General features: G+C 47.9%; 3 protein-coding genes across 3 annotated transcripts in view; all 3 read left to right on the forward strand.

The window, feature by feature from the left end:
* The window catches only part of LOC108099533 (dorsal-ventral patterning protein tolloid), a 28,326-nt gene extending 15,652 nt beyond the window's left edge, over positions 1-12,674 (forward strand). Inside the window, exons 3-14 of the mRNA XM_017203105.1 lie at positions 5,631-5,986; positions 6,217-6,638; positions 7,195-7,473; positions 7,987-8,226; positions 8,574-9,132; positions 9,280-9,478; positions 9,589-9,853; positions 9,968-10,173; positions 10,536-11,179; positions 11,387-11,567; positions 11,629-11,891; positions 12,292-12,674. Of these exons, the coding sequence (XP_017058594.1) occupies positions 5,631-5,986; positions 6,217-6,638; positions 7,195-7,473; positions 7,987-8,226; positions 8,574-9,132; positions 9,280-9,478; positions 9,589-9,853; positions 9,968-10,173; positions 10,536-11,179; positions 11,387-11,567; positions 11,629-11,891; positions 12,292-12,615 (3,938 nt within the window). The 3' untranslated portion in view covers positions 12,616-12,674. The remainder of the gene's footprint in view (positions 1-5,630; positions 5,987-6,216; positions 6,639-7,194; positions 7,474-7,986; positions 8,227-8,573; positions 9,133-9,279; positions 9,479-9,588; positions 9,854-9,967; positions 10,174-10,535; positions 11,180-11,386; positions 11,568-11,628; positions 11,892-12,291) is intronic.
* A 1,120-nt stretch (positions 12,675-13,794) lies between these two features.
* Positions 13,795-17,545, forward strand: LOC108099673 (dorsal-ventral patterning protein tolloid). The gene is given in 8 exon segments (XM_017203312.1): positions 13,795-14,010; positions 14,078-14,142; positions 14,283-14,520; positions 14,522-14,628; positions 14,688-15,511; positions 15,580-15,841; positions 15,899-16,467; positions 16,526-17,545. Coding segments are annotated over 8 exon segments (3,201 nt in total). The 5' UTR covers positions 13,795-13,836; the 3' UTR covers positions 17,488-17,545.
* A 281-nt stretch (positions 17,546-17,826) lies between these two features.
* LOC108099461 (protein abnormal spindle) lies at positions 17,827-24,453 on the forward strand. Its single transcript, XM_017203010.1, has 6 exons — positions 17,827-18,019; positions 18,092-18,268; positions 18,336-18,548; positions 18,629-23,516; positions 23,583-23,884; positions 23,950-24,453. Exons 1-6 carry the CDS (start codon positions 18,005-18,007, stop codon positions 24,226-24,228), a joined length of 5,874 nt encoding a protein of 1,957 aa, XP_017058499.1. The 5' UTR covers positions 17,827-18,004; the 3' UTR covers positions 24,229-24,453.
* The last annotated feature ends 5 nt before the right edge of the window (positions 24,454-24,458 follow it).

A 24,458-nucleotide genomic window follows, 5' to 3' on the forward strand; every position in this document is an offset into this window, starting at 1 on the left:
TTTTCTCAACTTAGCAGTGCACTGGGAGAAAACTTGTGCCTAAGAAATAAAGTTTGAAATATATTTCTTAATACTTACTTAACAAAATGTTTGCTATACATAGTTTATCTACAAATAGGTAATACAAATATTTCCTATTCTAACTATGAGGAAGTTATACTTTAAATGCTCTCAAACATTTTTAAATGTTATTTATGCGTTTCTGGATCAAACTAAATCGTTTCCCACTGATTTGTGATAGCGAAAATAAATCCCTAAATCCCAATATGAACCACTTATTGATTTATCTCGCTGTGTAGAGCAAAGTGTTTCCCCGTCGCAGCAATGTTTGCTCGCATAAATAAACAAGCGAGAATCCCACTCACCGACGGACACGCTCATAAAAAGCAAACAAAGCCGGAGCCTAAATCGTGCCCAAATCCGAAATCTCCTGCCGGGTCACCCGTCACGGGCCAACTTCCATTCCATTTTCGGGCGGAGCGAGTAAGCCGGAACTGGCCGAACATTCGGACTCGCATACGGATTCGCAGAACTGCTGCTCCTGCTGCTGCTGCTCCTTCTGCTGCTTTTGGCTAATGGCCGAGGCCGAGGTCTTCATGCAATCTCTGCCGCCGCCGGATTAGTTTGTCCAACCATATATATTCCCCATCCATCCCCTTCCCATCCGTCTCGTCCTGTGTCCTTCCTCCTTCCGCTCTGTCTGCATCCGTATGCGATTCCCATGGATTCTGTTCATTTTGTGTCAGAGTGGTTTATTCGACCGCCTCTATTTGCCTTGATTTCATCTTTAATTTAGGCAACGCCCGACTGTCCATCCGTTGGCTGGTCTGCTGGTATTGCCGGTTTTGGCTGGTTTTGGCTGCTTTACGGCCTGTTTGCTTGCCGCTCTGCTATCAAAACATAATTCCCGCCATGATGAATTTCCCGTCCGCCCATTTAACATGTCCGCGGGGCGTGGCCGGCAAATTGAATTTCATTGTTATGGCTACGGTAATTAATACGCACACAAACGCAAACGCACACCTCCCCCCTCCCCTCAAATATACACACAAATGCACTTGTGCGGGGAATGAAGTCCTTTGCACAGATACACACACACACACAGAGAAAAGGGGGAAACTGTGATATGCATGCACTCGTATGTTTGCATTTCCGGTTGCTCTGCGCTCCACGGCGGATTATGCTTAATTACAGCCATATTTACAATGCTCGCAGCGATTCGAAAGCCAGCGGGTTAACCAGTCAATTGACCAGTCGAGGCTAATTCTACTTATAGTACAAGTCCTTCGGATAACTGACATGCAAAGGGGTCAAAGCAAACAGGGATTTTCCTGGCATACAGAATAGATAGTAAACATCACAGAGATTTGTTGAGAACACAATAAATAATAAATATACATATAAGATTTTATAGGGGATTTTAGATCAAAGGATAAGGTGAACAATTGGTTTAATAATAATAAACAAAAAGATTGATAACTACAACTTTATTCTGTTGCTTGATATAAGTGCAAAAGTTATAAGAATCGGACTTTATTATTTAAGTAGCAGTCTTTGTGCTTTTAAATTCAACACAACTATCACCTGTAGCATTTGCACAACAAACTACGAGATTTCAGCTCAAAGCACGTTCACCTGGCGCCAGAAAAGTCCAGATCAATTAGCATTTCTCCCTCGCATCAAATCCTTTTCGAGCCGCAAGCATTTTTTCGGTTTAATTGCTCGTGTTTTATTTGCGCACACACTCGTATTTTATTTTATGACACAGCCAGCGGACCATTGACATCCGCCAAAGAGCACAAAAGCCATAAATAACAGAAAAAAGGGGTGGGGAAATGGGGGAGGAATTCCGGCCCCAAAAAATAACCGGAGAGCAAAAAAAAAAAAAAAAGGTGAAACGAAACGTAAAGCGAAAGCGTACCCAACTGACCTCAACAATGGCAATCGACGTGTTCTCTTCAATTATTTGCTTTTGACCCGCAAAATGGACGAGCGACTCCGGACTGAATGTTGCCACCGCATCAGGAGCGTTAAGAGTGTTTTTCGGGGAAGCTGCCACAGTTGCCCCATCTGTCCCAGCTGCCCCACTTCCTCCTGCTGCTTTTCGCACGTATAAAACCTTCGCCCAGAGCGAATAATCAGCTGGAACAGTGTGTGTGGGTTGGCTGGCTGGCTGGAAGGCTGGTTGGGTTTTATTTTTAATTAAACTCACAGTTGCGATCCCGAGCTCATAAAGTGGGCGGCCCTTGTTGCCACATTACGCATACGCCGCGTGGCCCGCAACGCAGGATTTAGGAGGGTGAAAGTGCAGTGGGAATGTGTTGAACATTTTTGTGGCCGCCATAAAACGGATGCGCAACTGGACTCAAATTCACAGTATCCTTTTCCCAACCTCCACCCCCCTTTCCCCCCTTTTCCCTTTTCCCGGCTTGAAAAAAAGGCACGTTCTGTGCGTCAGTTCGTTAGTGCGATGTGGGCGGAAAGCGAGTGGGCGTGGCGCAGTGCTCGTGCGAAGGAGGCGACGCTCAAAAATTTAATTACTTTCACTTGTGCGAACTGTTTGTCTGCCAGTCAGAGTGGACGGCCAAAGGCATTTAACGTAAATGTAATGAAATTGCAGACGGACGGTTGGCGCTACGCTACGCACTCTGGATCTGGATCTCTGGATTCCTCCAGTTCCGCATCCGTTTCACGAGTCCTTCGTTACTTGATCCTTCGCCGTTAGACGGACTGTTAGCACTTCCCCTGTGTGTGTGTGTGTTTGTATTGGTGTGGGAGTGTGGCTAAACTGCCAGGCTCTGTCACGCATTATGCGGCAAGTTTTCTCGCCTGCTCCTCGGTAAAGTGCATCGTCTTCTTTTATTGCCACCAGTCAGCAGAGCAGAGCAAAGGAGCTTTCGTCCTTATTTGCTCCTTCGGTTGGCAGGCAAACGTTAAAGGGATTAAATGCCAACTGGGAACGTGTCGAGCGTCGGTTACTGTCCGCTTCTAGTTTCACTTTAGAGTTGAACTGCCATTTCGGCTTCTCTCGCTCGTTTGCCAGCATCCAACATCCAACATCCAAATCAATCATCCGCCATGTGGGACGTGCGCGGGTTGTGCGCAGTGTTTTAAATTTAAATTTCATGTATGCAGAGCCACGCTGGCGTAGCACATATTTTTAATTCACAACAGAGCACACGTGTTCACAGCAGCCGTACAGATTTCCCCGATTGTGTATGTAAATATTTGCGCAATTCTAGAAATTTGTTTGACTGTTAAATCAAATGTAAATACGATATGTTTTCAAAGTCAACATGCTGCAATTGCAGCAAAAACAATGGGCCAAGGGATGGTGCAAGTTGGAAAATAGGGAACAGGGGAAACGTGGGCAGATGATGTGTAATTTAATTCAGATTTTACTGAATGCCGGGCGATGGCGATGGCGATGGCTTATCTGTGCAACTAACAGGATTCCCATTTCCTGAAAGGTTACTTTTCCGGTTTTGATTTTCAGGTTGAGTCCGACATCTGATGATTCGCATTCCGATCTTTGATAGAACCTATATGGTGGGTGTTTTGGGTGCTCTGGGTGCTGTGGCTGGCCAACACCATTTCCTGTTTGTGCTCCTTTTGCTCCAGTTGCAGCAATGCGACCACAGTTCGGTTACGGTGCGTATGATTGACATTGATTGGGGCACTGCCGAACCAACTGTGCGGTTGGTCTCTCCCTCTTTTTCGATTTTTTTACTCCCAGCCAGTGAGTCTCCCTGCCATGATTGCCAAGCTCTGCTGCACTTTCGGGAACTAAATCAAAAAACGTTTGCAGCTTGATAAATATGTAATTTGCAATTTTGGCCAAAACAACACGCAGCAGAAGAGGAAAAACCAAAGGCAGGAGCTTCGCAAAGAAGAATGCTTATACGTTCAGCTGTTACAGCATAGGGGTTATCAAAGTACAGTGAAACCTTCAGAAGGAAAAGGATTAGTTACTAATGTTTTCTATAAGTAAAAAGTTTACCAAAAAGTGAACTAATTTTGAAACATAATATCACATAAATAGTTTTAAATGCCAATCAATAAAACTAAGTTCACAAGGTACTCCTGAATTCTTTTTTAAGATTGAATACCACCTTTTTTAGGCAAAACTCAGGGAACTTGAAATGATCGATATCTTCCATGCATAATTGACCACCAAGTACCGAAATCCTAAAACCGAGACTATCTCCTTTTCGCATTTTAATTGCTTTCCATGCAATTACTAGTTTGCTTTCCGAAGGCAGTAAATCCATGATTATTGCCCAAAGGATACGTGTGCAGCCAATTGGGATGCCTTCCCAGTGGAGATGGACTCTACGGCCTGCTCCCCATCCCCATCCTCATCCTCGTGCTCATCCTCTATTTCAGCCACTTGTACTGACCCACTTCCCAACAAGTTAGACTCAAAGATGATTGGTTTTGCCGCTCCAGTTGTAATAATCAAATTGCCAGCACCCGTATCTGCATCTGCATTTGCACATCGGAGTTTCCGAGTTACCAACTTCCAGATGGACACGATGAGCAGGTGAAATGCAGAGTGGGAAAGGGCGGAAAAGGGGGGAAAAGCAATCCGGGGCAGGTGGGAAATCCCAGAGCAGAGAAATATGGGCCACGTTGAGCGGCCCTCAGAAGTCAAAAGGCGTTAACGTTAATGCCGCCCTATCACGAACCGCTCGGCATCCGCGTCTATCCACTCGAGCAGGCTCCACTGTAGAGCACACTGTGCCGGCCGTGTAAATAGCATGAATGCAATTTTATTTTATTTATGTTTGAATTAAGCTGAGCTCAGAGCTCCGAGCTTCGAGCAGCCAGCGAGCAGCCAACCAGCAGCATTTCAGCAGGAGCACTCAGACAGTCTTTATAGGCAAATGAATTGCTCTATCCAGAGCTTGTTTGGCTGCGAAATGTTCTCCGACATGAAAAATAAAGATTGATGGTTGCCTCTGCCGGGGGAATGCTTAAAATGATCTGCTTAAAATATTCAACAGACCAAATGCCAGAGCACTTCGATGGGAAGAGTCTGTGCAGTTCGGTTACGAGCATTATTTATTTGCATTCCCTGCTTTTTTACCCTTTTTTGTTGCAATGTGCAAACGCACTTAATTAATTTTGTTTAACATGTCTGGGGCAGACAGGGCAACAGTTTCATATTCCGCTTGTTAACTGTTATCGCCGCTGCTGCTGCAGTTTCACTTGCTTTTGCTGTTGCTGTTGCCATTTTCACTGACCACTCCCTCGTGGACATTGCGTATACGCCGCGTGGCCAAACAAAGGCATCAGCTGGCCAGGAATCCCCCTGCTGTCCTGCTGCCTCCTGGCTGTCCTTCTGTCCTGCTGATGCACTGATTAAATGGATATGCAGAGTGTGTGTCCTGGCGAAATAACTGTCAGTTCGCCACGGCTTTGTGTTCAGTTTTCAGTGGCCAGTGGATGTTGTCAGTGCGAATTATAAATTACCAGCGGCTCAGCGGGACGGGAGCCACATGAAATTTCAATTAAATTAAAAATTTATACGCTTCTCGCCCTGTCGCCCATAATTAAAAACAATTTGTAAGTTATGGCGCGGCGCTATAATGTCCCTAATTTAAACCGCTTTATCTGTGGCCTTGCAGGCGGTTTCATGGGCGACATCGCCCTGCCGGAGGGCGATTCCGGTCCGGTGGTGGCCCACACGCCCATCGACGACGAGGAGCAGGAGCGCCAGGAGGTCGAGCAGCTGTTGGCCGACGCCCCGAGCCAATCTACGGATGAGGATTCCGCCCCTTCTGCTTCGAGTCGAGCGACCTTGGGTCCCAGCAAGTTCAACGCCACCTTCCAGCTTGACTTGGAGAAGCTCAAGCAGGAGGTCTACCACGAGGGACTGCAGGTGGAGGAGGAGGGCCTCACCGACATCATCCGCAAGAAGACCAAGCTCCCGAGCTCCGGTCCGGTCAACTTGAAGGCCGGCCAGGGCCAACTGCAGAGTCAGGTGAGCAAAGGAAAAGCAAAACGGCCTTCTGCTTTTGCTTTTATTTCCGAAAAGCACTTTAAAAAGGGTTTAATTGAGAATTTGTACGGGTTTTCTGCTTACTGTCCATTTATAAATATAAATAATTTATGCACTTCTGAGAAATTTAACCATTAAACAAATTTGATTTTTTTGAAGATTTTTACTTGAGCTTCCAATGGGGTATATAAATATATATTTCTTTTCTCCAGAGTGCCAATGAACCCGTGAAGCCCGGTTCGGAACTGCCCTCCGATTATGCCCAAGCTTCCAGCTACAAAAACGAGGTGCTGCCTCCCTCGGAACAACGAACTCACGCTGATAAGCCAGCCAGGATGACAATGGTGGAAATGGGCTCTAAAGCGGGCAACAAAACGCAGTCACTTCATCGCAACGTGGACACTCGCAAGATTCAGTCGGACAACAAGGACATCGAGGATGATTCGGGCAATAACTTTGTGTCCGAGCGGCGACCTTCCCACATTGTGCCCACTTCTTTGCCGGAACAGAGATCCACGCCAGCGCATGTCTACAGCAACGCTGGGGGAAACGGAATGCAACTGGATGACGAGGTGGACTTTCTGCATTCCCGTGGGGTTGTGAGACGACGACACAGACGAGGACCTAAGCAGCGGTGAGTAAATACCAGCTTAAATGAAATAAAATCTTCTAGTTATACTTAATACCCATTTACGCACCGAAAATATGAGCAGTTATTAAGCCAATGCTAAACTCTTGATGAAAAAGCTCAAAAAGAAATAGGATTAGAAGCCGAGGCATTTATTCATGTATTGCAATTTTACTACAATTTAGTGCATTCCTTTGTATTCAGAAATCAAGAGTATAAACACTTGATAAACTAAAACCTTAAAATGCCTCACAGTGCCAATTATTGAGCATTGCAGTTGTAAAGTAAAATAATTTAATTATTCTGAAAACGTAATTAGGCAAACAAAAATGGTTTAATTAAAAGTTTTTGCAGCTGCCTCCCTGAAAGTTGATTTATGAATCATTGATAAATCGCAAATTGTATTTCAATTAAAGGAATTTCAAATGCTGCTAATTAGTTTAATGAAATGTTTTTTCGGTTTCACCACCATGTAAATAGTTGTGGGCTTCGTTTGATGCGAGAGTTCCTTTCACTTTATGAGCAGCCATTTAAGGCCAGTCTTTTTGAATGCCCTCCACAGACGAAGCAACCAGCATTTGGAGCACGAGGCCAAGTTGCAGAGGCTGCGGGAGGAGCTCAGTAGGCCAGTGGTCGAGGGTCAGCACCACCACCAGACGCAGCACCACCAGAAGCAGCTGCCGAGTGGCCACCACCACCACCAGGGAAAGACCCGCAAGAAGCACCGCCGTCAGCATCGACGACGAGGAGGACAGGGCACCACGCAGTATGTGAACCACCCGCCAGGATTCAATCAATCGGCACAGCACACAGCTCCTGAAATGGATTTGCTGCAAGCGGAGTAAGTTTATGCCCCACGGCCTGCATCCTTTACTCCTTTTAAACCACCCAACCACCCTCCCTTTTTCCCTCCGGTGACCCACCAGCACCACCACCACATCCGCTTCCGTTGCCATTTCCTGGCCCTCTGTAAATTGCTGGCCATTTTCATTCAGAGGTTTTTCGGCATAAACTTTAAACAAACAGCAGCCATTTTGCCAACTCACACAGACGCAAATAAAGGCGCATTCACACGCACACACACACACACACACACACACACACATTACTCATTGTGCGGTTGTGTGTGTGTGGCTGTGCGGCTGTGTTTGTGAATGTTAAAAGTTATGAATTTTAATAGAAATTCGCGTGCCAAAAGTTATGCCCAACAACAACACCGCAGCAGCAGTGAAAAATGTATGCAAAACTGTTGGCAATTAAAATTACGCATACGCCACGTGAAAGTTTTCCGCCCACCGCGCTCCAAAATCATCCGTATCTAACGGGGAATGCTCTCGTCCCCTTTCTTCCCCAGGACTCCCAAGGACGAGGAACAGCTGCGGCATCGGGTGGCCCGCGCCGTCACCGCCAAAAAGGACCGCATCTGGGATTATGGAGTCATTCCCTACGAAATCGACGGCAACTTCAGCGGCATCCACAAGGCGCTCTTCAAAATGGCCATGCGCCACTGGGAGAACTCCACGTGCATCAAGTTCGTGGAGCGCGATCCCGAGATCCATCCCAACTACATCGTCTTCACAGTGCGCAGCTGCGGGTGAGTCTTTTAAGCTACCATTAAAAAATCATTTATTCCACCAAAATATTTAAATTGACCGCCTAAATAAAATGGTTTTGAAGGCACAGAAACAAATATGTATAGTCATCAGAAACTGGAGTGTCATACCTCGTTAAACTCTTAAAAGTGAAAGGGTTGGTTAGATAAGGTTTCCAGTTGACTAAAACTGTGCACCTTTCGGCTTAGTTTTGGCAAAGTTAGAGCCAAAAAACACAATAGTAAAATGCCAGAAATAAAAATGGAGAAGAAATAAAATACATTAGTAAAAAAAAAGAATTATTATTCTTGAATAACTGTTGTTATTGTTCTCTTTTTTTTCTTCCCAGATGTTGTTCATTTGTGGGTAAACGCGGCAATGGTCCGCAGGCCATCTCCATCGGAAGGAACTGCGACAAGTTCGGAATCGTGGTGCACGAACTGGGCCACGTGGTTGGCTTCTGGCACGAGCACACTCGTCCGGATCGCGAGAAGCACGTGGTGATCGAGCACAACAACATTATGAAGGGCCAGGACTACAACTTCAACATGTTGTCTCCGGACGAGGTGGATTCACTTGGCATGGCCTACGACTACGATTCCATCATGCACTACGCCCGGAATACCTTCTCGAAGGGAACCTACTTGGACACCATCCTTCCCATCGAGATGAAGGGCCGGAAGAGACCGGAAATTGGCCAGCGATTGCGTCTCAGCCAGGGGGACATTGCCCAGGCCAATCTGCTGTACAAGTGCCCCAAGTGCGGAAGAACCTTTCAGGAGAGTTCGGGCATCTTTGCTGCTCCATCTTACTATACAGCAGGTGCTTTGACCAATGAAACGGAGCACTGTGAGTGGAGGATTACGGCCACCTACGGAGAACGAGTGGAACTCACACTGGAGAGTATGGTAATAATATTGAATCATGTTTACCTCCTTAATTAAATACATTAAAATGCAAATACTATTAAATCAGTATCACTTTTCAATATTTGATCTTATTAAAATAATTGTGTTATCTTCTTTTTAAAATAATTTCTCCATTAATTTCCATAGAATATTTTCAAATCGAACAACTGCGAGACGGACTACCTGGAGATCCGGGACGGCTACTTCGAGAAGTCCCCGCTCATCGGGCGCTTCTGTGGCAAGGTGGACAAGGAGGTGATCCGCACGGAGTCGAGTCGCATGCTGCTCACCTACGTGAACACCCATCGCAGCGAGGGCTTCCGGGGATTCAAGGCGGAGTTCGATGGTGAGTGGCGAAGTGGGGAAGTGCCGAGAGAGAGTAAGGGAATGTAAACGGGCGAATGGGGAATGTAAGTGGTCCTTTCAACTGGCTGACATTCCATTCCATTCCCGCAGTTGTTTGCGGTGGCGAGCTGTCCGTGGACGATGCCGTCGGCCGTTTGGAGTCGCCCAACTACCCGCTGGACTATTTGCCCAACAAGGAGTGCGTGTGGAAGATAACCGTGCCCAATGGCTATCAGGTGGCGCTGAAGTTCCAGTCCTTCGAGGTGGAGAACCACGACAGCTGTGTCTACGACTTTGTCGAGGTGCGCGACGGTCCTGCCCCGGATGCGCCGCTAATTGGCGTTTTCTGCGGCTACAAGCCTCCGCCGAACATGAAGTGAGTTCACCACCCCCTCCCTCCCCACCAACCAACAGAATTTCCCCGCTCCTACTGCTGTTTCCACTCTACAAAAAAGCGAATCTGCCTTTGTTCCGCGTCTGGCTTTTGCAGGTCAAGTGGCAACTCGATGTACGTGAAATTCGTGTCGGACACATCGGTGCAGAAGGCGGGCTTCTCGGCCGTCTTCATGAAGGAGGTGGACGAGTGCGAGACCCAGAACCACGGATGCGAGCACGAGTGCATCAACACGCTGGGCGGCTACGAGTGCAGCTGCCGCATTGGATTCGAGCTCCACAGCGACAAGAAGCACTGCGAAGGTGGGTCAATTTGTTAATAAAAACCAACGGAGGAAATCAAGTTAGTTTTGTTCAAGTGCTGATTGTGGTAGTTCATAAAAATAGTGTATATAATATATATCCACTTTAACAAAAGCCAATTGTTTTTTGGTTCAAGTGAAATCTAGTTAACAACAATTGTGTTGTTGGAAGCAATTATTAGTTTATCTTCATAGGAAAATAAATTACTTTCGGTAAATGTTGGTAACCTAGTTTTTATAGATTAAATTCAATTTTATAAAAATTAAACAGGAAGCTGTTTGCTGTGTAAACTAAATAGATTGCACAACTAACTACTTCTAATATACTCAACCGCATTCCTTTCCAATTCCTTTTTAATTCAGATGCTTGTGGTGGGGTCATTGAGTATCCGAATGGCACCATCACCTCGCCCTCGTTCCCCGAGATGTATCCTCTGCTGAAGGAGTGCATCTGGGAGATTGTGGCCCCGCCGAAGCACAGGATATCGCTGAACTTCACCCACTTCGACCTGGAGGGCACAGCCCATCAGCAGTCGGATTGCGGCTACGATTCGGTGACTGTCTACTCGAAACTGGGTGAGAATCGCCTGAAGAGGATCGGCACCTTCTGTGGCTCTGCCATTCCACCCACGGCCACCTCGGAGAGCAATGCCTTGAGACTGGAGTTCCACTCGGACAAGTCCATCCAGCGATCCGGATTCGCGGCAGTCTTCTTCACGGACATCGACGAGTGCGCCGTGAACAATGGAGGATGCCAGCACGAGTGCAGGAACACCATTGGATCCTACATCTGCATGTGCCACAATGGCTACTCGATGCACGAGAACGGCCATGATTGTAAAGAAGGAGAGTGCAAGTACGAGATCTCAGCTCCCTTCGGCATCATCTTCAGTCCCAACTACCCGGATTCCTATCCGCCGAATGCGGATTGCGTGTGGCACTTCATCACCACGCCAGGCCATCGCATCAAGTTGATATTCAACGAGTTCGAAGTGGAGTCGCATCAGGTGAGCATTTCCAGAGGGGTTTTAATAACAATAAATATAATAAAATTATAATGTAGCAGAGAACTTATTTTTTGTATAATTTAACTTCTAGAGTGGTTTTAACAACAGTAAATACAATAAAATAATGATTCAGCAGGAAACTTACTTTTCATATAATTTAACTTCAAAGTTTTGTAGTTATTTAATATATGTCGGTTTTAATTCCAGGAATGCACCTATGACAACGTGGCAATCTATGACGGGGACTCCGAGTCCAGTTCGGTGCTGGGTCGCTTCTGCGGGGACAAGATCCCCTTCCCCATCTCCTCGACGAACAACCAGATGTACATGGTGCTCAAAACCGATAAGAACAAACAGAAGAGCGGATTTACGGCCACGCATTCAACGGGTAAATATGATATGAAATTTAATCCCCACTTGGGTGCATCTTTTCCTTAATTAACTTGCAGCCTGCGGAGGATACCTGCGTGCCACCAGCCAGGTGCAGCAGTTCTACTCGCACGCCAGGTTCGGGAACCAGGACTACGACGACAGCATGGACTGCGAGTGGACCATCGCCGCTCCGGACAACAGCTACGTCCAGCTCATATTCCTCACCTTCGACATCGAGAGCAGCGAGAACTGCACCTTCGACTACGTGCAGGTCTTCTCCGACATCGACGACGTCTACGGCCAGTACGGACCCATGTACGGCCAGTACTGCGGCAACGTGGTAGGTGCAGCTGAATTAATTGGTAACACAACACCAGACCTTCGAACTGAAGTTGAGATTGCACGCGGTCGGTTTTCAAGGGGTTCGCGATGCGGTGTTCAAATGTAGAGGATGTATTTTAAATTGCGATAAAATTATTTAATTGGGATTTGATTCACTGACGAACCTTTAAAGCTTGTAACTTTTTAATTACTTTGATATAGCAACAGTTATTTTTCTTCTATTACCGTTCAATAAAAATATTTTTTAAAAGATCTTTAAAAGATTTGGAAACAGAATGTGTAGAGAAGTAATTCTTAAATACCTTTTACAAACAGATGTTTTTTATATACCTAAATACCATTAGGAAAATGTATCTGCATACCAAATTAACCCATTAAATTCCCTTTCTTTCCCACAGTTACCCCAGGACATCAACTCGATGACCCACTCTCTGCTCGTTCGCTTCAAGACCGACGGATCGGTGCCGAACAAGGGCTTCTCGGCCTCGTACGTGGCGGTTCCAAACTCCGGGGAGTACGACCACTCCGACGAGGACTCGGAGAACTCGTACAGCTCGGAGGTGGTCACCGCCTTCCCGGGCTCCCTGAAGAGCATCTACATCGAGGACACGCAGGAGGAGACCGACGAGTACGGCGACTTCAGCGCCAACCAGCTGGTCTTCAACGGGCAGTATCCGCGTCGCTACAGTCTGCCCCATCGATACTACAGTGGAAAGGCATAGAGCGCTGGAAAAGCGCCACAATTCATGACAATATATAAAAACGGAATTTATTTAACAGATTTAGGCATATCGCGACGAACTCTCTTTCTCTCCTCTGGAAAGATTCAAAGAAATAATCAAGGACCTCGTCTGGGTCGCGATCCAATATTAGTTGTAGGCACTCGAATGAGAAATGAGAACAGAAATCCTTAGATCTGTGGTGGCAATTACTTAGACCTGTGGAATACATGTAATGTACTTTGATTAGTCTTTTCTAGACTCTGTAGCTAAATGTGCAATTTCCCCTGCATTTCTCTGCTGAAACTCTGAAGCATTTTCCCCCTCGATTTCTATTTTCTATTTTATTGTGCCATAGCAAAGATGGCCAAGAGCATTTCGTTAAGCATCTTAGCATAAGTCGATGGTGTCCCATATCAAAGACGGATCGGAAACGGAAACGAAAACATAAAACTAGGCTAGAACACACATATCCTTGGAAACTGGAAGGTCCTTGCAGAGGAATGCGATAATCCTGCTGCAGGGACACACTTAACTTCTCACGCATGCATATGTACAACTCTCGGATATTTGACTCAACTTAATACGTAATTAAATATATACATACATACTATTAAAACTTGCATAGTAACTATGTTTTAAAACCAAAACAAAATGAGTTTCTCTTGGGGGTTTATGGCTTCGGTTGCACCTTGCTTTTGCAGGCAGAAGCGCCGGGCTTTGAATAGCACTTAGAGGTGGAATTACCGCGAATCGATTCGTTCATGCGCGGGGTTTACGATCCATTAATGACCTGCCCTAAAAGAACGAGGGCCCAACACCTGATCCGGATCCCGCACTCGAGTCCCGAGATTCAGGTAGAGCGATCAGCGATCTGCAATCCAGAGAGGCAATGTCAAGGTGCGACACCCGAGGGAAACCCAAATCAAAATCCATTGAATGCAAACAGGCAGCACAGACAATACAATGGATCGCCGGCCAGTTCGCATTGCCAATGAGCAGGGTCCCTTTGAGCGGTCAGTCGGGATCTGCAGTCCCTCCCCTCCCTTCCCTCTGGCCCTCCAAGTGCCATCTCTTACCTGCTCGACGATCGGTGATCCGGTGGAACCCTCGTCTCGGCCCAGTATAATTCGGCAATCGCAGATCGAGAGCGCTCAGTTAGAACTTTGAACTGGTTGCGGCAGCAACTTCGAGGAACGAGAACGAGCCCCCCGAAACGGAAAAATGAAAGCGAAATTGATTGTGGTATTCTGGCTGGGTGCCATATTAGTCACTTTCCTGCTGGATTTCGCCGAAGGCAGGCGACTTCTGAGTCAGCTGAAAGCCGAGGGCGAGTGTGATTTCGACTTCAAGGAACAGCCGGAGGATTTCTTCGGCATGCTGGATTCCCTGCCGCAGGTGAGTGGCCAGAAAGCAAAGCAAGCGTTTGAGAGCTGAATTACAAACCAGGATAACATCACAACAGGTGCCCCCTGACGAGCCAAAGGATGTCACTCATCTTCAAGTGGAGACAGAAGGACAATATTCGGGGTAAGTTTCAAGGGGATTAGTCGCGCACAATGGCGCGCAATTAGGCGGCCCACTTGAGTTGGCCTTTGGGCCAGCACGTAACCAATACCTGAGCTCATAAGCCAATGCCCGTCTGCCTTCCCTTCCTCCCGCTCCACCAGGAGACGCCGGAAGCCGACGCACAAATCGCGTAACAAAGCCCGGCTGAGATTACTCCCGCCACTTCTCTGGACGGATGAAGCCGAAGATGTCCTTCAGCCGAGCAGGAATCAATATTCTGAGGCGAAACCAAGGCAAAGGGTAAGGAGAGCTGTCACCGTGAGGAAGGAGAGGACCTGGGACTACGGGGTCATTCCCTACGAGATCGACGGGATTTTCAGCGGAGCCCACAAGGCGCTTTTTTAAACAGGCAATGCGCCACTGGGAGAACTTCACTTGCATCAAGTTCGTGGAGCGCGATGCCAGTTTGCATGCTAACTACATATACTTTACAGTCAAGAACTGCGGGTGAGTTTGCCCTTCCATATTTATTTATTTATAATAATTGTATGGTATTTCTTTCTTAGTTGCTGTTCCTTTCTGGGCAAAAGTGGCAATGGTCGGCAGCCCATTTCTATAGGTCGAAACTGTGAAAAGTTCGGCATTATAATCCACGAACTGGGTCACACCATTGGTTTCCATCACGAGCATGCTCGTGGAGATCGGGATGAGCACATCATCATCAACAAGGCGAACATCATGAGGGGACAGGAGTACAACTTCGATGTCCTTTCGCCGGAAGAAGTTGATCTACCTTTGCTTCCCTACGATCTGAACTCCATTATGCACTATGCCAAGAACTCCTTTTCGAAGAGTCCCTACCTGGATACCATCACACCCATTGGAGTTTCACCAGGAACTCCCTTGGAGTTGGGACAGAGAAGGCGCCTCAGTCGAGGGGATATTGTCCAGGCGAATCTCCTCTACAAATGCGCCTCCTGCGGACGCACTTATCAGCAGAATTCCGGACAGATTGTGAGTCCCCATTTTGTGTACTCGGGTAATGGAGTTCTTAGCGAATTCGAGGGCAGCGGAGATGCAGAAGAGGATGTTTCGCCGCCAGGATCAGAGTTCGATGAATCCCTGACCAACTGCGAGTGGAGGATCACGGCCACCAATGGAGAGAAGGTTATCCTGCATCTGCAGCAGCTGAACTTGATGAGTTCCACGGACTGTTCGCAGGATTATCTGGAGATCAGGGATGGCTATTGGCACAAGTCTCCTTTGGTGAGACGTCTGTGTGGAAATGTCAGCGGGGAGGTCATCACCACTCAAACCAGTCGCATGCTCCTCAACTATGTAAACCGGAATGCGGCCAAAGGTTATCGAGGGTTCAAGGCCAGTTTCGAGGGTGAGTTTTCTTATTTTTAACTACAAATAAATTAAGTTAATAAACTACTTATTATCTCTTTTTCTTAGTGGTTTGTGGAGGAGATATTCAGCTGACCAGGGATCAGTCCATAGACTCACCCAACTATCCACTGGATTACATGCCAGACAAGGAGTGCGTGTGGCGCATAACAGCCCCAGAAAATCACCAGGTGGCTCTAAAGTTCCAGAGCTTCGAGCTGGAGAAGCACGATGGCTGTGCCTACGATTTCGTGGAGATTCGGGATGGCAACCAGAATGATTCCCGGCTCATAGGACGCTTCTGTGGGGACAAACTGCCTCCGAATATAAAGTATGCTGTTAATGCTTAAAACTGGTTCTTTGGCTTAAACGTTCCTGTATCTTTTAGAACCCGCAGCAATCAGATGTACATTCGCTTTGTCTCCGATTCATCGGTGCAAAAACTGGGCTTCTCCGCCGCCTTGATGCTCGATGTGGATGAGTGCAAGTTCACGGATCACGGCTGTCAGCACTTCTGCATCAACACCTTGGGCAGTTACCAGTGTGGCTGTCGAGCGGGATTTGAACTGCAGGCCAATGGAAAGACCTGCGAGAATGCCTGCGGAGGAGTAGTGGATGCTACAAAGTCCAATGGTTCGCTCTACTCACCTTCCTATCCGGATATGTATCCCAATTCGAAGCAGTGCGTTTGGGAGGTGGTTGCCCCACCGAATCACGCCGTCTTCCTAAACTTCACCCACTTTGATTTGGAGGGCACGCGATTCCAGTACACCAAGTGCAACTATGATTACCTCCAAATATACTCCAAGCTCAGGGATAATAGGCTGAAGAAGATTGGCATTTATTGTGGTCATGATTTGCCACCGGTTGTGAACTCCGAGCAAAGTGTTTTGAGATTGGAGTTCTATTCGGATAGAACTATACAGCGAAGTGGTTTTGTGGCCAAGTTTGTGATAGGTAAATTATGAAAACAATATCTCATTTTAAACTGTTTACTGATATTTGTAATTCACAGACTTGGATGAGTGCTCGATAAACAATGGCGGCTGCCAGCACAGATGCAAAAACACCTTTGGATCCTACCAATGCAGCTGTCGAAATGGTTACACCCTGGCTGAAAACGGACACAATTGCACGGAGACGCGTTGCAAGTTCGAGATCACCAGCTCCTACGGACTCCTCCAAAGTCCGAACTATCCAGAGGATTATCCCCGCAATATATACTGCTACTGGCACTTTCAGACCGTTTTGGGCCACCGAATTCAGTTGACTTTCCACGACTTCGAGGTGGAGAGCCACCAGGAGTGCATCTACGATTACGTGGCCATTTACGATGGCCGTTCCGAGAACAGCTCCACGTTGGGCATCTATTGTGGTGGTCGAGAACCCTATGCGGTAATTGCCTCCTCCAACGAGATGTTTATGGTTTTGGCCACCGATGCCGGTTTGCAGAGGAAGGGCTTCAAAGCCACCTTTGTTTCCGAGTGCGGTGGCTATTTGCGGGCCACCAATCATTCGCAGACCTTCTATTCGCATCCGCGGTATGGGAGTAGGCCTTACAAGCGGAACATGTACTGCGACTGGCGCATTCAGGCGGACCCGGAGAGCAGCGTTAAGATTCGGTTCCTGCACTTTGAGATTGAGTACTCGGAACGGTGTGACTACGACTATCTGGAGGTCACCGAGGAGGGCTACTCCATGAACACCATACACGGGAAATTTTGTGGCAAGCACAAGCCGCCGATTATCGTCTCCAATTCGGATACACTGCTACTGCGATTCCAAACGGACGAGAGTAACTCGCTGAGGGGATTTGCCATTTCCTTTATGGCCGTGGATCCACCAGAGGATTCAGCGGGAGAGGATTTCGATGCAGTCACTCCGTTTCCGGGTTACCTCAAGAGCATGTATTCCTCGGAAGCGGGTAGCGAAAACCTGCCAAGCACCCATATCTTGCCGCCAAGCAGGCTAATCTAAACAGATTATTGTTTGTTGTTGAAATTTGTAAATAAATTGTGAATGAAACTCATTTCGAATTAACCCATAATAAACATATATTTTTTTTCATTTTAATTAGAAGAAAAGTTAAGTTAGCACATTGACCCTTAAAAGCCTTATTATAATTTTTCAAATTCATTTTTGAATTAACATTCAAATTTGAATTTGGCGCCTTATATTTTTTGGTTATCGATAATTAGTATTTGACAACAAATATTTTATGCGAGCTCTGTCTGAACACCCCCAATATTTGCCAATCGATAGCTTACGATAGTTCGAATAGCCTTAGCGCCAGCAATCAAACTAAACAATCAGATATCGGCGTCGCTTCGTTTCGAGCGGCTTCATTTCGAATTTGGAATTTTGCGGCGACGCTCTAATTTATTTACTCGCTGTTCGTTAATTGTGTTAAGTGTTTAGTTAGTTAACGTGTTAATGGGCTACTAGGCTCGCTGCGTGCCCGTTTTTGTTTAGTGCCAGTGCTTTTTGTTTCGCGATGAGCGCCTTTGAGGTTAGTGGCTTTTTGCTTCGCGGAGTTTAAAATGGTTTACGCAGAAAAATTAATGGTTCCCGTTAATTGCAGATCACAGTGACGCCATCGCGGCTCAAACAAAAGAAGCGGGTCGAAGGACGCGAGCCCACCGTAGTGGTGATGGCCCCCTTCTCCGCTAAGTCAATTGTGCAGTTCGAGGATGTGCCGGTAACCAAGACGGCCAAACGCCAGGTGCGCGTCGTCAATCCCAGCGACGAGGACATCGAGGTTAGTAGGTCGAAGTAGATAACTCCCTAACAACCTCGTATTAAATCAATGTAACACCTTTTAAAAGGTCAAGGTAATGAAGGCCATTAGGGAGGAGCACAACCTGGCCATCGAGTGGCTGGAGCACACCGTGCCCGCAAGGGACGAGGTCTCCATGGAGCTCGTGTGGAGCCCCCAAATAGAGGTAGCCTGCAAGGAAACTCTGCAACTAATCGACAACCGTAACTTTCGCAAGGATGTGATGATTATCCTCAAGTCCAAGAGCAACCAGCCCGTCAAGGTGAGTCAAAAACTGCATATTTCACCCCTAATGAGTACTCACCCTTTTCCGCATGTATCTTCTTGTCTTTCTACCTGAAGAACCCGCGCAAATTTCCTACTGTGGGCAAGACCCTGCAGCTGAAATCGCCGACGGGAGGTGGCAAGACAATGAAAAGCGCGATTACCGCTGCTGTGCAGCAAAAGAAGCGTATGTCTACGGCGGCACCTCCTCCCTCGAAACAGCCTTGGCGAGCTACTGCAGCAGCCCGACCCACCGCCCGTCCAAATCCTCCTGCTGCAGTTCCTCTGGCCGAAAAGAATGTCTACAAAGCGCCGCAGGAAGAACCAGTCTACATATCGCCACAGCCACGCACCCTAAAAGAAAACCTGAGTCCCCTAACTCCAGGAAATCTACTCGATGTGATCGATAATCTTAGATTCACACCTCTCACCGAATCGCGTGGTAAAGGACTATCTGCCATTTTGCCGGACAACCTGGCTGCCTGGCCCACACCGACCATAAAAGGTAATGCGACACAAGGTGTCAACGAAATGCGACCCCGAAGGATCACTGCAGATGATCTAGAGGATCAGCCAATCACTAATAAAACCTTTGATGTGAAACATTCCGAGACCATTAACATTTCGCTGGACACTTTGGACTGCTCCAAAAGTGAGACACCAGTGCATACGCCCTTGAACAAAACCACAACAATTGTTCATTCGACACAAACCAGGGCCTTGGCCTGCATTCGCGAGGAGGAGGGTCCCAGTCCGCCGAGGACGCCTACCAAGAGCGCCATTCACGACCTGAAAAGGGACATAAAGCTGGTGGGCTCGCCCCTGAGAAAATATTCTGAGTCCATGAAGGACTTATCGCTGCTATCGCCGCAAACAAAGTTCGCTATTCAAGGCTCCATGCCCAATCTGAATGAAATGAAGATCCGTTCGATTGAACAGAATCGCTACTACCAGGAGCAGCAGCTCCAGATGAAGGGCAAGGATTTGAATAGCTCTTCCGGCAGCGAGGCTAGTTTGCTGGGCCACCAGGAGTTTATGTTTAACCACAACGAAATTCTGGCTCAGTCGAGTCGCTTTAATCTCCACGAAGTGGGTCGCAAGTCGCTTAAAGGAAGTCCGAAAAGGAACCAAAATCCTTACAAGCGAAGATCCCATGAATTGAGTTTCTCCGATTCACCCAGCAATGAATCCCTGCATCGCAACGAAACGATGGCTATTTCTCCACCTAAAAAGCAACGGGTGGAGGACACTACCTTACCGAGAAGTGCCGCTCCTGCCAATGCATCTGCCCGAAGCAGTAGTGCTCATGTTTGGCCGCACGCCCAATCCAAGAAGTTTAAGCTGGCCCAAACCATGTCGCTGATGAAGAAGACCACCACGCCTCGAAAGGTCAGAGATAATGGTCTTCAGGCACCAGTGAAGCTTTACGATTCTGAGATGTACATGCAGACATACATCAACCCGGATCCTTTTGCGGCCACCACCACAATGGATCCCTTTCTGGCCTCCACCATGTATCTCGACGAACAGGCTGTGGAGCGCCATCAGACGGACTTTAAGAAGTGGCTGAATGCTCTGGTGTCCATACCCGCCGACCTGGACGCGGATTCGAATAGCAAAATAGACGTGGGCAGGCTGTTCAACGAGGTGCGCAACAAGGAGCTGGTGGTGGCTCCCACAAAGGAGGAGCAGTCCATGAACTACCTCACTAAATATCGCTTGGAAACGCTGCGTAAGGCTGCCGTGGATCTGTTTTTCAGCGAGCAGATGCGTCTGCCGTGCTCCAAGGTGGCCGTGTATGTCAACAAGCAGGCTTTGCGCATCCGCAGCGACCGTAATCTCCACCTGGATGTAGTCATGCAGCGCACCATTCTAGAGCTACTGCTCTGCTTCAATCCCCTCTGGCTGCGCCTCGGACTGGAAGTGGTCTTCGGCGAGAAGATCCAGATGCAGTCCAACCGAGACATCGTGGGCCTCAGCACGTTTATCCTCAATCGCTTGTTCCGGAACAAGCTGGAGGAGCAGAGGTACAGCAAGGCCTACACTCTCACCGAGGAGTATGCGGAGACCATCAAGAAGCACTCGCTGCAGAAGATCCTCTTCCTGCTGCTCTTCCTCGACCAGGCCAAGCAGAAGCGCATCGTGAAGCACAATCCCTGTCTGTTTGTCAAGAAGTCGCCGCACAAGGAGACCAAGGATATCCTGCTCCGCTTCTCCTCAGAGCTTTTGGCCAACATTGGGGATATTACAAGGGAGTTGCGCCGTTTGGGTTATGTGCTTCAGCACCGGCAGACTTTCCTGGATGAATTCGATTACGCTTTCAACAACCTGGCTGTGGATTTAAGAGATGGTGTGAGGTTAACCCGCGTCATGGAGGTCATTCTACTGCGCGATGATCTTACCCGTCAGTTAAGAGTTCCAGCCATTTCCCGCCTGCAGAGAATCTTCAATGTAAAGCTGGCCTTGGGAGCCCTGGGCGAGGCCAACTTCCAGCTGGGCGGCGACATCAATCCCTCGGATATCGTGGACGGGCATCGCGAGAAGACGCTCTCGCTGCTCTGGCAGATCATCTACAAGTTCCGCTCGCCCAAGTTCCATGCGGCGGCCACAGTGCTCCAGAAATGGTGGCGACGTCGCTGGCTTTTCGTAACGATTCAACGGCGCATTCGCCACAAGGAGTTGATGCGACGTCACCGGGCTGCAACTGTCATCCAGGCCGCTTTCCGCGGCCACCAGATGAGGAAGTATGCCAAGATATTTAAGGCGGAGCGAGTTCAGGCCGCCATTGTCCTGCAGAAGTACACTCGTCGCTATTTGGCGCAGAAGCAGCTTTACCAGAGCTATCACAGCATCGTCACCATCCAGCGCTGGTGGCGCGCTCAACAATTGGGAAGGCAATGCCGTCGGCAGTTCCTGGAGCTCCGACAAGCCGCCATCTTCCTGCAGCGCATCTGGCGTCGTCGTCTCTTCGCTAAGAAACTTTTGGCGGCAGCGGCCACAGCTCGACTTCAGAGATCCCAGAAGCAACAGGCAGCTGCCAGTTACATCCAAATGCAATGGCGAAGCTATCAACTCGGCAAAATACAGCGACAGAAGTTCCTTCGGCAGAAGGAGCTTATCATCTTTGTTCAGCGCAGAATGCAAAGCAAGTGGAGTATGCAGAAGCAGAGAAAGGAGTTCCAGCAGCTGAAACAGGCCACTATTAATGTGCAGCAGCGCTGGAGAGCTAAACTTTCGATGAAGAAGCACAGAGCTGATTATTTGAAACTCCGTTCTAATGTTATTAAAGTCCAAGCTCACAGGAGAGCCACTATTCAAATGAGAATCGAACGTAGCAACTACCAAACTCTCCGGAAAAATGTCATCTGCGTGCAGCAGCGCCTGAGGGCCACTTGGAAAATGCGAGAGCAGAGGGAAAAGTATCTGAAGCTCCGCAGTTCTACTATTCTCATCCAGAGACGTTACCGCATGCTCCGAAAGATGATCAAGGATCGGAATGATTTCTTGCGGGCCCGTCAGTGCATCATCAATGTACAGGGCCGCTGGCGAGCAACCCTAGAAATGCGTCGCCAAAGGAAAAGCTATCTCCAGCTGCAATCCACCGCCAGATTTATACAAACTAAATATCGTGCCAACCGTCAGATGAAAAAGCAGCGAGATGAGTATCTCCAACTGAAAAAGGCCGCTTTGGTTGTTCAACAACGTCGACGAGCTCTGCTCATGATGAGGAAGCAGCGCCAGGAATACTTGCATCTTCGCGAGGTGACGATAAAGTTGCAGCGCAGATTCCATGCTCACAAGACCATGAGGTTTATCCGAGCCAAGTACCGGGGAACCCAAGCTGCTGTCAGCTGCCTGCAAATGCATTGGCGTGGGCATCTGCTCAGAAAACGGGAGCGAAGCAGATTCCTGGAGCTGCGTAAGGCAACAATTACATTGCAGAGGCGTTACCGAGCTCATTTGGCCATGATCAAGCAGTTGAGGAGCTACACTAAGCTTAAGCAAGCAGCTATTGCCATTCAAAGCCGCTTCAGAGCAAAGAAGGAGATGCAAAAGCAGGTGGTGCTTTATCAAAAGCAAAGGGAAGCAATCATCAAAGTGCAGCAGAGATTCCGTGGCAAGTTGGAGATGCGAAAGCAGATGGCAGTGTACCAAAAGCAGCGCCAGGCAGTCGTCCGTCTGCAGAAATGGTGGCGCAGTGTGCGCGAAATGCGGACTCTTCAAGAGGGCTATCGCAGGATTCGGCTGAGTTCCTTGAGCATCCAACGCAAGTGGCGGGCCACCATACAGGCTCGACGTCAGCGTCAGATCTTCCTCAACACAATCCACAAGGTGCGACTCCTGCAGGCATTCATCAGAGCCACTCTGCAGATGCTGCAGCAGAGGAAAGAATTCGAAAGAAAACGGAATGCTGCGTTGGTGCTGCAGCGACGATTCCGTGCCCGCCAGGCAATGCTAATCGCTCGAAAGGATTACCAGCTAATCCGAACCTCTGTGATCCTGGTGCAGCGCAGATTCCGTGCTAATCGCAGCATGAAACAGGAACGCGCGAAGTTTATCCAGCTGCGTTCGCTTGCCATCCATCTGCAGCAAAAGTTCCGAGGCAAGCGTTTGATGGAGGGTAAACGTGATAGTTTCCTGATTCTCCGCCGCTCTACTCCCGAGTTCCAGGCCCGTGCCCGTGGCTTCATGGCTCGCAAACGTTTCCAGGCTTTGATGACGCCCGACATGATGGATCTGATCCGGAAGAAGCGAGCTGCCAAGGTGATCCAGCGATACTGGCGTGGCTATCTAACTCGTCGTCGCCAGAGACATCAGGGTCTGTTGGACATCCGACGAAGAATTGTGCAGCTGCGGGCAGAAGCAACGGCGGTAAACTCTGTGCGCTGCAAAGTCCAGGAGGCTGTGCGTTTCCTTCGAGGACGCTTTAACGCCTCAGATGCTTTATCTGTCCTAAGTCGATTGGGTGAGTCTCTTGAATGGTATCTTAAGTAGCTGATTTAACTAATCCTTGCTTTTTTAATTTCTACAGATCGTCTTTCGCGCACTGTGCCTCACCTGCTGATGTGGTGTTCGGAGTTCATGTCCACGTTTTGCTATGGAATCATGGCGCAGGCCATCCGTTCGGAGGTGGACAAGCAGTTGATCGAGCGCTGCAGCCGGATCATCCTAAACTTGGCGCGCTACAACAGCACCACGGTGAATACGTTCCAGGAGGGTGGTTTGGTGACCATTGCCCAGATGTTGTTGCGCTGGTGCGATAAGGACAGTGAGATCTTCAACACCCTGTGTACATTAATCTGGGTATTTTCACACTGTCCCAAGAAACGAAAGGTAATCATACTGAAACTATATTTTACTCCAATGGGGATCAAAACTTTTGCCTTAATGTTTTCCAGATCATTCATGATTTCATGACCAATCCGGAGGCCATTTACATGGTGCGCGAGACCAAGAAACTGGTGGCCCGCAAGGAGAAGATGAAGCAGAACGCTCGCAAGCCTCCGCCAGTGCCAAAAGGACGTTACCAGACCCAAAAGATGCCGGTGTTCACCTTCAGTGCTCTGCCCAGCCTTGACCCGGACTTTGGCATCATCCGCTACAGTCCCTACACATTCGTCTCATCCGTCTTCGCCTTCGATACAATTTTGTGCAAGCTACAGATCGACATAATCTAGTTCTAGTTAAGAGTTAGCGCTAAATGTTAAATGTTTGAAACGTTTCTGTGTTGTGTTTTAAAGTGTAAGCAAAAATTGTTAGACCAAGTTAGATTTACCGAGACAATCGAACATAAGTTAAGTAAGTTTTAACGTGTATAAACGAAAATTGTAACTGCTAGTCTAGCATAGAACTACGAGAAACCACCAACTGATTTGCAAAATAAAGAAGAAAATTAAAATTCACGACA

The sequence above is a fragment of the Drosophila ficusphila genome, unplaced genomic scaffold (assembly GCF_018152265.1).
Source record: "Drosophila ficusphila isolate 14025-0441.05 unplaced genomic scaffold, ASM1815226v1 contig_791, whole genome shotgun sequence".
In the NCBI taxonomy this organism is placed as follows: domain Eukaryota; kingdom Metazoa; phylum Arthropoda; class Insecta; order Diptera; family Drosophilidae; genus Drosophila; species Drosophila ficusphila.